Source organism: Ipomoea triloba, chromosome 12 (genome assembly GCF_003576645.1).
Source record: "Ipomoea triloba cultivar NCNSP0323 chromosome 12, ASM357664v1".
Taxonomy (NCBI): domain Eukaryota; kingdom Viridiplantae; phylum Streptophyta; class Magnoliopsida; order Solanales; family Convolvulaceae; genus Ipomoea; species Ipomoea triloba.
In genome coordinates this window covers 3,077,326-3,088,996 of record NC_044927.1, presented here as the reverse complement: position 1 = coordinate 3,088,996, position 11,671 = coordinate 3,077,326, and the positions used below count along the sequence as shown (strand labels likewise).

Below are 11,671 nucleotides of genomic sequence, written 5' to 3'. Positions count from 1 at the left end.
CTATATAAATTCAAATATATAAAAACAAAGGATAGACTTAACAAGCTTAATAAAACATATTAATTAGAAAGTACAACAAAGTTTCACATTTTCTTTTTCTTGTTATATATGCATAGAAATAGGATGTAAGCTAATAGCCAACTTCAATTATTCTGTCTTGACTCTTGGTAACTTGATTAGTGGGGGTCCACCTCCCGATCACGTGACCATATTATTAAATTAAAATTTTTTATTTTAGCTTATTATTATTTATATTATTTTATTCTTCCTATGTTATTTTACTTTTGGGGGTCAAAATCATTACATTTTATTATATATTTATAGTGAAAATGATGTTCTAAAGTTCACACATGGTACATCATGTTGCATGTTTGTTTGAAGTTGATGAGTGATAAATAACTTCATGCAATTTAGGTGAATGGATAAAAAGTTAGCTCGAGTTTGGATCAAATTAAACTTTATATGTAAATTTATGATTTTATATGTATAGTTTGGAGTGTGGTTAAAATAAATAATTTAATCAAGACTTGATGAGTCAAGTCTGCATCCTCTCGCAACATTGAGAATTATACCCATCTCAACAAGTGTATATGTTGATTCAATTATTATTGATTTTCTTGCCTGGAAAAATTAGCTAATTTTGGCATTTAAAGTGTTCACATTGTAGTATAATTTTCAGTGGGTTCACTTCTTATTTGGTGGGTCGGGTTAAATTGTATTCGGGTTCTCTCCTTAGCAGGATGCTTAATTTGATATATTCTACGAACAAAATGGATATTTGGTGAATGAAAAGTTGATTCTTAAAGTGTATCTATCACTAAAAATGGAGTCGAAAAAGCTTTGAAATAATTTGTCCCACAACTGAAGAATGATATGTGTTTGCACTAGTATATATATACAATTCTTTTTTAGAAAAAAGATACAAATAAGCCATCAAACTATTTTGAAAACAACAATTAAGCTATTGCACTCGAAAAAACTCTAAATTAATCAATGAACTACAAAAAACTCACGGTCTTATAGATGAGTCACCCTGATGATTATTATAATTTTTTAATATAAACAATAATTATTATCATTATTAAACTACAAAATCGAGTCACAGTTGTTGGGTTCCTTTGTGACAAAGTAAGATAATAATAATAATTTATAAGCATATTATATTGTTTGATTAGTTTGTACATTTTTTTTTGAAACTTTAATCTTTTTTATACATAGTTTTTCAGAGTTTGTAGAATATTCTTAAATTACGTACATACGTTGGAATTTATAGAATCTTCTAAAATATTAGAGATTGTATAGAATTATAAGTATAATTCTATTGATACAAACTTAACCGTTGGATTAAGTCGATTCCAACCGTCGGATGGGGAGGTGGATTAGTAGAAATAGCCCTCTTAGGGCCTTCCAAAATAAGCCCCCAAGAGCTATCACCGGATGGAGAGAATTGACTTAATCCTACGGTTAAGATTTTATCTTTAGAATTCTACTTATAATTCTATACAATCTCTAATATTTTAGAAGATTCTATAAATTCATAATTTAAGAATATTCTACAAAGAACATCTAGAAGATGGTATTAAATGGGATTCAAACAACACATACGAATTCTCAATTCCGGCAACTTATGAGTTACTTATTGGACACCAATAACCTACACATTTAATAATCACAATTTAATGACTAATGCCAATAGGTTCAAAGAGGGTTCACAAACTGCTCACCAAAAAAAAAAAGAGGGTTCACAAACTATAATAACTATGAAGTTTGTCTAATTGCACCGAAGGCCTCAAAGCAACTAGGTCTGGAAGGCAATGCTCCCTAACATGCAGGGCACATTTACAAACTGATTTGATGCCGGCATTAATTGTTACTACACAGACAATCGCAAATGCCAAACTTGCTAAAAAAATAGACGATTCTCGAGAGTGACTGAAAAGTTATAGTATAAGCTATTAATCATGATAAAAAAGTGTGTGGCCCCATATTAATGCAAAGTTTTGATGGGCAGAAATCTTTATGGCTTTAATATATAGAACTATAGAAGGATTATATAAAAGGGTATATATATACTAATGTTAGTAATATAATCGAGTTGACACGACATATTAAATGTTATATACATTTACTATTGTAACATTAATTTATTTTAATAATTTTTTATTATACATTTGGTGGACTTAGCAAGCTCCGCCGGCTCGCGGGTTAAACAATGACGGGCCAAAAAGCCCGCCAAAATATGAGCTAAAAATATTGAAATCAATTCCGTCTTTTGCGTGGAACGGGACGGACTAAGCCCGTTTTGACGACTCTAAATTGGTTGGATGGTCCATCAATTGTTATACCATGGACCACGGTGCACATAGCAATGTGCACCACGTACGTAAACGACGTCGTTTCGGTGTTAGTGGACGCGGACGCGAATGACTCCAGGGAATTCATTATCTATAATACACATAATCATTATCTAGAATACACAGAACGTTTGCCTAGAATACACAGAATGTTTGCCCAGAATACACAGAATATTGACACAAAATACAGAGAACTTATCCTCCTAACATTCGAATGCACAAACACATCACAACCTGTGTTAATAACGTGAATACACAGAATATTGACACAAAATACACAGAACTCATCCTCCTAAACATTTGAATGCACAAACACATCACAACATGTGTTACTAACATGAGTACACAGAACAGTTGCCTAGAATACACAGAACGGTTGTCTAGAATACACAGAATGATTGCCTGGAATACACAGAATATTAACATAAATATAGAGACCGGTCGAAACGAGAAACGTGATTTCGAAAAAAACGGACAATTATTTACAATGCTTAAAACTACATCGTTTACGTACGTGGTGCACATTGCTATGTGCACCGCGGTGCACTGTATAATTTGCCATGGTCCATTTGACCTTTATCCCTTCGTTGTTTGGATAGCACGGCCCAATAAGGCCCATAGGTAATGGATTACGATTTGGGTTTGCAAAGCCCGCTCTTCTCCTGCCACAGGGTTGTCGGTTGACGGTTGCCATTCATCTCTCCTGAAATCTCTGACGACCGGTAAGTAACTGAGACGGCAATGGCGATGATAATATCTCCTTCTCCCAGAACACTGTCATCTTCTTCTCCGATCACTCAAATGTTTCAGCTGCCTCGTTCTTCCTCTTCGCTTTCATCCACTCGGATTTCCCCTCCGGCTCTTCATTCCCGGAAATCAACTCCAATTTCTGCTAAAGCCTCGTCTAATTCCCCCGCTGTTTTCTCCGAAGATATCAGCGATGTTCTCGGAGAAGTCAGTATATTTCGTGCTACGGGCGAGCCCGTCAAGTTTAAGCAACTGTGGGATCAACAGGAGGTGATATTGAATTCTAAAAGTTCATTTAAATTCTTTATATATATATAGTTTAAATGTTCTGATTGCAGGGAGTGGCTGTTGTGGCACTTCTGCGGCATTTTGGGTGTGTTTGCTGGTAATTAATGCATCTTTTTTGAATTGATTGTTTTAATTTCTGGATAATATGTTTTGAAATGATTGGTAGCTAAATTTAGTGTGATATGAATTATCAGCTGGGAACTCGCATCAACACTGAGAGATTCCAAACCTAGATTTGAGTCTGCCGGTGCTAAGCTAATCGCCGTCGGTGTAGGCGAGCCGAAGAAAGCTGCAATTCTTGCTGAAAGGGTACTTCTTTTCTGCAATTATAGTGTTTGCTGTGTATTTTGCTTGTATTATGGTTCTTGTTTATTACTAAAAGTTCATAAACTGCGATAATATCTAAACAATAAATCTATCTTATTANTTGGATGGTCCATCAATTGTTATACCATGGACCACGGTGCACATAGCAATGTGCACCACGTACGTAAACGACGTCGTTTCGGTGTTAGTGGACGCGGACGCGAATGACTCCAGGGAATTCATTATCTATAATACACATAATCATTATCTAGAATACACAGAACGTTTGCCTAGAATACACAGAATGTTTGCCCAGAATACACAGAATATTGACACAAAATACAGAGAACTTATCCTCCTAACATTCGAATGCACAAACACATCACAACCTGTGTTAATAACGTGAATACACAGAATATTGACACAAAATACACAGAACTCATCCTCCTAAACATTTGAATGCACAAACACATCACAACATGTGTTACTAACATGAGTACACAGAACAGTTGCCTAGAATACACAGAACGGTTGTCTAGAATACACAGAATGATTGCCTGGAATACACAGAATATTAACATAAATATAGAGACCGGTCGAAACGAGAAACGTGATTTCGAAAAAAACGGACAATTATTTACAATGCTTAAAACTACATCGTTTACGTACGTGGTGCACATTGCTATGTGCACCGCGGTGCACTGTATAATTTGCCATGGTCCATTTGACCTTTATCCCTTCGTTGTTTGGATAGCACGGCCCAATAAGGCCCATAGGTAATGGATTACGATTNTTGGATGGTCCATCAATTGTTATACCATGGACCACGGTGCACTGTATAATTTGCCATGGTCCATTTGACCTTTATCCCTTCGTTGTTTGGATAGCACGGCCCAATAAGGCCCATAGGTAATGGATTACGATTTGGGTTTGCAAAGCCCGCTCTTCTCCTGCCACAGGGTTGTCGGTTGACGGTTGCCATTCATCTCTCCTGAAATCTCTGACGACCGGTAAGTAACTGAGACGGCAATGGCGATGATAATATCTCCTTCTCCCAGAACACTGTCATCTTCTTCTCCGATCACTCAAATGTTTCAGCTGCCTCGTTCTTCCTCTTCGCTTTCATCCACTCGGATTTCCCCTCCGGCTCTTCATTCCCGGAAATCAACTCCAATTTCTGCTAAAGCCTCGTCTAATTCCCCCGCTGTTTTCTCCGAAGATATCAGCGATGTTCTCGGAGAAGTCAGTATATTTCGTGCTACGGGCGAGCCCGTCAAGTTTAAGCAACTGTGGGATCAACAGGAGGTGATATTGAATTCTAAAAGTTCATTTAAATTCTTTATATATATATAGTTTAAATGTTCTGATTGCAGGGAGTGGCTGTTGTGGCACTTCTGCGGCATTTTGGGTGTGTTTGCTGGTAATTAATGCATCTTTTTTGAATTGATTGTTTTAATTTCTGGATAATATGTTTTGAAATGATTGGTAGCTAAATTTAGTGTGATATGAATTATCAGCTGGGAACTCGCATCAACACTGAGAGATTCCAAACCTAGATTTGAGTCTGCCGGTGCTAAGCTAATCGCCGTCGGTGTAGGCGAGCCGAAGAAAGCTGCAATTCTTGCTGAAAGGGTACTTCTTTTCTGCAATTATAGTGTTTGCTGTGTATTTTGCTTGTATTATGGTTCTTGTTTATTACTAAAAGTTCATAAACTGCGATAATATCTAAACAATAAATCTATCTTATTACCGATAAAGATGATATCATGTTACTATGAACAGATCATCTTGTTCTGCATTATGGTTTTTTGGGTGATCATGGTATCCCGCGTGGCCACAGGCTGAACTTGTAACCTTGTGATCCTCAGCCTAACCAACTTGTTAGGGGTTGCCCCTAAAACAAGTAGATAAAAATAAAAGACAACCTAAAATTAAAAAAGTGACTTCAAATTGGGAACACTCCATAAAAGATGTTTGCAATAACATAAGCATGTTCTGCAATATGTTGTGAGTATCATCTGATTTTTTTTGTTGATCTTATTTGTGGCCAGTTACCTTTCCCATTGGATTGTCTGTATGCTGATCCTGACCGCAAGGTAAAATCTTTTGCCCCTTTCTGGATATTTAGTTTGCTGCTTTCAATGGTATGTAATTTCTCGTGATACTTATCTTCCGTGGTAGGCTTATGATGTTCTAGGCTTGTACTATGGACTTGGCCGCACCTTTTTCAACCCCGCCAGTGTAATTTTTCGAACTACTCCTATTAGTAACAAAAATCTTCTTGAAAATGTTAATATACTCAGTGTTTAACAGATTTCTTTTTGTTGTCAATAATGTGGGATGCAGACCAAAGTATTTTCCAGATTCAAAGAATTGCGAGAAGCTAATAAGAACTACACCATTGCTGCCACCCCCGATGATAGAAGTAGTGTCTTACAACAGGTTTGATCTCTCTATGACTATCTCGCCATTGAAGTCTATGCTGAGGTACCTAACCGGGTTGTTTCCAGGGGGGAATGCTTGTGTTTAAAGGGAAGCAATTGTTGTATGCGCGGAAGGATGAAGGGACTGGCGATCATGCCCCCTTAGACGACGTCTTTGATGCCTGCTGCAAACTTCCTGTTACGCTATCATAGTGAATGTCAATCTCCTGCAGAGTTAGCATAAACATTGTTCAGTTTCCATACTTAATACTTAAATAGTCTAATGAGTGTTTTCAGAGCCCCGCTTCAATTCTCCTCTCCACAAATGGAATTGGTTCTCAGTTTCTCACTTAGCTTTCATGTAAATATCTTGAAAACGCTGTCTATATACAAAGGAGAATATGTAAGTACAGCAAATCTGAGCATGTTATTATACATATTATGTTGTGTTACATTGTCAACTTGATCATGTTTCTGTTTGATCCTCAGATGACTTCTGCATCCTATTACATGCTAGGTCTTATAGGAGATTTGCTCTTATCAAAATGCTCTCGGCAGCACCACTATGTCCACATTATATGATGGGAGGAAACTAGTTTGTTTTAATTACTTTTAGAGTTAATTCGTTTTTATGGTCCTAAATTTATATATATTATTTTACCTTTTTTTTCCCAAAGCATCTCGGTTTGTCTTAGCATTATTGTGACATGATTATTTTTTATCTTCCTTTAACAGGTTTATTTAAATGGCATTAAACATGAAGGTATTTAGTCATTCCTTCATAAAAATGGCATTAAACGTGAAGGCATTTAGTCATTCTTTCATAAACTACTCAAAATCCATATATTTATAACCACGCAAAATGCTCATGGCAGCACCACTATGTGATCATTATATAATGGGATAGTTTGTTTTAATTACTTTTAGGAGTTAATACCTTTTCAGGTCCTAAAATTTGTAGGTATCATTTTTTCACTTTGAGCTTTTTTTTTTTTTTTCTTTTTAAATAATTTTAAGAACATCTCTGTTAGTTCTGAAATTATTGTGATATGATTATTTTTATCCTCCATCAACAGGTTGTTTAAATGACATTAAATATGAGAACGCTTATTCATTATTTCATGAAACACTCAAAATCCATAAATTTATAACCACTCAAAATGCTCTTGGCAGCATCACTATGTACACATTATATGATACGAGGAAACTAGCTAGGTTGTTTTAATTACTTTAGGTACTTTTTTTTTTTTTTTTTTTTTAGAACATCCTATTTTTTTTGGATCGTAACGGAAGGGAACACCCAAGTTACATCAATTATCCATTTGGCGCCAGGATGGAATGCCAAATTTGTCATCTTCTAAAATCTGAGTGAGGGCCGCATTTGGGTGTTCCAAAAGGTTTGACCCCCGAATCACACCAGTATCTCTTGCTAGATAAATCAACTACCTGATTCTGCTTTCTGGTGATTAGGACGATTTGCCATTCGCCGATATAATCTAATTCACGTCTGCATGCAAGGAGAATGCATGCTATCGACTGTGTAGAGTCACTCTCGAGAATCGTCTACCTGCTCCCTATTTGTTCGGCAAGTTGGATACCTTTTAATAATGCCCAAGCAAGTTGGATACCTTTTAATAATGCCCAAGCTTCCTTTTAATAATGCCAAGCTTCTACCACTACTACTGAGCATGCCCCTATTCTATGGGTAAGACCTTTAATCCATTTTCCTTTCCTTGATCATTCCTCGCAAGAGCACAACATCGCGCTCTGTTTATTTGAGGGTTGAAACTCTGATCTACACTAATTTTGGTCCATCCTAGTGGTGGCTTAGACCATTTGATCAACTCCAAGATATGTTGGTTGTTGGCTTCTCGGACGGGTATCTCTCTCAAAAGTCTTGTTGACTTCTAGGATTTGTGAGGTCTAGAACTTTAGCAAACTTGTCATTCCTCCATTTCCATAGCCACCATTGCCTGAATCTCATATGGTGGCACATGTGTAATTGTTGTTTCAATAAGAGGCTGATGGCCAATCCATGAGTCTAGCCAGAAGTGGCATTGGTTCTCCTGCCATTCCTAACAAATGTCCTTGTACCTACGTTGAGAATGGGGGTTGTCCTTGTACCTACCTTGAGAATGGGGGTTTGTGTTGAGGATCCCTCTCCATGCGGTAGACATTCTTGACTTTGGTTGCCAAGATGGGGAATCGTTATTATATCTTTTGTACTTAGCTCCATGGCTCCATAATTTTGCCCATAAACACTCCTCATCATGTGAAATTAACCTCTACCCGAGCTTGGTTAGGAATGCTTTATTTATTTCCCCTGCTTGCGGATTCCTAGCCCTCCTTGTTCTTTATTTTGTGTCACTGTTTCCCAAGCTGCTAAGTTGCACTTTCGTCCCCCTTTAATTGATCCCAAAGAAAGTTTTGAATCAACTTCTCGATATGCGATATAACCCTTGCTGGTAAGGTGGTGGTTTGCATAATGTGCGACGGGATTGCAAACAACACGAATTGTGCTAATGTTCTTCTTCCTGTCAGGGATAGTGTTTTCATCTTCCACCCTGCTAGCTTGGATTGAATTTTTGTGATTAAACCTACAAAAGTTTCCTTCTTGAGTCTACCATGTAGTGAGGGTACACCTAGGTACTTCCCTAGCTAAGTCTTCTGTTATGGAGATACCGAGTTTTCTGGAGAAGACTTGTTGAATGGCCGGTTGGGTGTTCTTGGAGAAGAAGACTGATGATTTATGGAAGTTCACTTTCTGACCTGAATGGCCGGCTGGGTCTAGGCATTGCTTTATACTGTTTGCTTGCTGGTGAGTCGCTTCGCTGAGACGTATCATATCGTCGGCCAGAACATCCTCATTTATCCTAACATTATTGTGACATGATTATTTTTTATCCTGTCAACAGATTTATTTAAATGGCATTAAACATGAGTGCATTTAGTCCTTCCTTCATAAACCACTCAAAATCCATAAATTTATAACCACTCAAAATGCTACACATTATGACATTATATGATGGGAGGAAACTGGTTTGGTTTAATTACTTTTCTTCTACTCCCAAACTTCACCTCAGTAACCATACCGCCTTGGTTTAATTACTTTTAATTATGTGTGTGCAGGAGTTGCATTTACTTCAAATCTTAGAATTAATTAATGCTTAGATTATTAGTATGTAATTTAAATTTCCAAAACCTGAATTTAGAATCACCCAAAATTTAGTAAATTTAATTAATTAACAACCGAATCTATAATTAACAAATTTGAATAGAGTAAATTCGCCTTTTTTTTTTCAATCCAAATCCCATTGGCATTAGATTACTTGGAGTCCAGTTCACTTAGGATACTTAACAGAATCCTAATACAATCCTAATTGCTGTTATATAATGTATTATATTTTCCTTTTTCTGTATTTTCTCAAAATCAATATTATTATTACTACAAACTTCCTACATACAAGTCAGTGTTGATAAATTTCTTTGGAGTTCGGAAATTCAGCCGTGATTCTCTGGTTTCTAGTCGTCGAATTTTTCTCGTAGTTTTCCGTCGAATTTTTCTCTTAGTTTTCTCTGATCTGATGGAACCCGCGAAAATTAAGATGGAGCCTGCGGAAATCAAGCTTTTCGTAGGAGGAGTGTCTCACAACACTAACGAACAAACCCTAAGGGATTACTTTAGTAAGTATGGAGAGCTCAGAAGCTGCGACATTATTAGAGACAGAATCACTGGTTTGGGCAGAGGTTTTGGTTTTATTGTGTTTACAGACAGCTCTGTTGTTGAACATGTCTTGAGTGACACTCATGTCATCCTCGGAAAAAAGGTTATTGTCTGATTTTATTTCACCACAATCTGATCCGATAGGATATTGTTTTTTTTTTTTTTTTCTTTAGGTTATCATTAGATTGCTGCTGTACTTGAGGTGCAATCAATTCATATACTGTATTTTTTAATGTTAGATATAGATGGAATGTTAATGAATTGTAAAAATTGTGTCTGGGCGTCTGAGATTATATTCCTTGTTTGTGATTGGTTTAGGCCTTAAATTCTGCCTTAGATTTGTTGAGTTTGACTTGCTTCTAAAATTATAGGGTTAAAAAACCCTAATTTTTAAAAACCCTAATAATGCTATATATCTTGATCTAACTTTGTGTAAATTGGTATTTTATTATTAATAACCTTAAAAAATATTTGGTCAAAGAATTTGTAGTTTTTACAATATAATATAATGTTGTGAATGCAGGTGGAAGTGAAGGTGGCTAAACCCAAGGGTTCTAGAGAAGCTATGTTGGAGACTCGGAGTGTTAAGAAGGTTTTTGTAGGGGGTATACCGCCAGACTCCACAGATGAGGAATTGGTGAAACATTTTGAGAAATTTGGTATTGTGGAAGATGCAGAGATTAGACGTCCGAGGGGGTTTGGGTTTGTCACTTTTGAATCTGAAGAAGGTGCGAAAAGTGCATTGAGAATCCCTTTTCAGTATATGAAGAATAAGTGGGTGGAGGTCAAGGTTGCAGAGGTTAAGGCAAAAGTTGGCCTCAATAATGGTATGAGAAATTCCCTTACAAACATAACTTTCCCAATTTTTCCTACTACTAACTGGGTTAATGGTAACCCGCAACTGGTAAACTATGTTCCTGTTCCTTATTGTACGGCACCAACAATTAATTGGTATTCCTATGGTGCCAGTGAATTTTGTTATAATAGTTATTATCCTGGTGGCTACAATGGTGGGAGTTGGCAAGATTTAAATAACCCTAACCCATCACATGTTGTTATCCGACCACCTCTTGCAAGTAGCAAACTTGTTATCGGACCACCTCCTGCAAGTAGCAAACCTGTTGTCATCCGACCACCCCCCACAAAAGTAGAAGAACAAAATGGCAATGTGGCTGTGGAAATTGATGAAATACAAGGTGATGAAATTGATGGCAAAAGTCTTACTAATGGTGAAGTGCAAATCGAAGATGAAATTGATGGCGAAAGTCTTACTAATGGTGAAGTGCAAATCGAGGATGAAATTGATGTTGCAGGTGATTCCTTTTAAAGGAACAAATGTTTTAGTTGTTATAATACTGTGTTCTATTTGTGAACCAACGATCGTAAATCTATGCATGCATGATTCCTTTCAAGACAATTGTTTTAGTTGTTATAATATCATGTTATATTGTTTGGATTTTCTGATCTTTTTTGTTGCTAATTTGTTTAATTTACCTACGATTGAATTAGTAGATTATAAGAGCTGCGCTCTGGCATGCATGATCTGTTATATTGTAAAGAATCAAAATAAAGTTTTAGTTGTTATAATATTGTTTTATCATCACACCTAAACCCTAAACCTTAATATTGTTGTTATAATATTGTTTTATCTTAGTAAATGATATGTTGTTCTAGGTTATCACTCTGTTGTTGACGTGATTTTTTTTTAATCATGCTCTTTTGCTTGATTTTTTTGGCCCAAAACAATGATGTGGAAAATATATATATATATATATATATATATATATATATATATATATATATATATATATATATATATATATATATAT

General features: G+C 36.2%; 2 protein-coding genes across 3 annotated transcripts; both read left to right on the top strand.

Annotated features, from left to right (window-relative positions):
* The first annotated feature begins 3,016 nt into the window (after positions 1–3,016).
* On the top strand, positions 3,017–6,587 carry LOC115998722 (thioredoxin-like protein AAED1, chloroplastic). 2 transcript variants are annotated; one of them, XM_031238363.1, is made up of 7 exons: positions 3,017–3,371; positions 3,440–3,486; positions 3,584–3,698; positions 5,747–5,791; positions 5,877–5,936; positions 6,042–6,137; positions 6,206–6,587. In XM_031238363.1, the coding sequence occupies exons 1-7, from the start codon at positions 3,096–3,098 to the stop codon at positions 6,329–6,331; spliced, it is 765 nt and encodes a 254-aa protein (XP_031094223.1). In that variant the 5' UTR covers positions 3,017–3,095; the 3' UTR covers positions 6,332–6,587. The 2 variants fall into 2 exon arrangements, with proteins under 2 accessions (XP_031094223.1, XP_031094222.1); XM_031238362.1 differs by lacking the exons at positions 3,017–3,371; positions 3,440–3,486; positions 3,584–3,698 and adding exons at positions 4,647–5,000; positions 5,069–5,115; positions 5,213–5,327.
* Positions 6,588–9,723: 3,136 nt separating this feature from the next.
* LOC115998827 (DAZ-associated protein 1-like) lies at positions 9,724–11,169 on the top strand. The gene is made up of 2 exons (XM_031238488.1): positions 9,724–9,945; positions 10,366–11,169. Exons 1-2 carry the CDS (start codon positions 9,724–9,726, stop codon positions 11,167–11,169), a joined length of 1,026 nt encoding a protein of 341 aa, XP_031094348.1.
* The last annotated feature ends 502 nt before the right edge of the window (positions 11,170–11,671 follow it).

Excerpts from the sequence above, each read along its gene's own strand:
- LOC115998722 (XM_031238363.1), top strand. The coding sequence starts at position 3,096 with ATGGCGATGATAATATCTCCTTCTCCCAGAACACTGTCATCTTCTTCT. Across the intron at positions 3,487-3,583 it reads CATTTTGGGTGTGTTTGCTG|CTGGGAACTCGCATCAACAC; the intron begins GTAATTAATGCA and ends ATGAATTATCAG. Across the intron at positions 5,792-5,876 it reads ATGCTGATCCTGACCGCAAG|GCTTATGATGTTCTAGGCTT; the intron begins GTAAAATCTTTT and ends CTTCCGTGGTAG.
- LOC115998827 (XM_031238488.1), top strand. The coding sequence starts at position 9,724 with ATGGAGCCTGCGGAAATCAAGCTTTTCGTAGGAGGAGTGTCTCACAAC. Across the intron at positions 9,946-10,365 it reads ATGTCATCCTCGGAAAAAAG|GTGGAAGTGAAGGTGGCTAA; the intron begins GTTATTGTCTGA and ends TTGTGAATGCAG.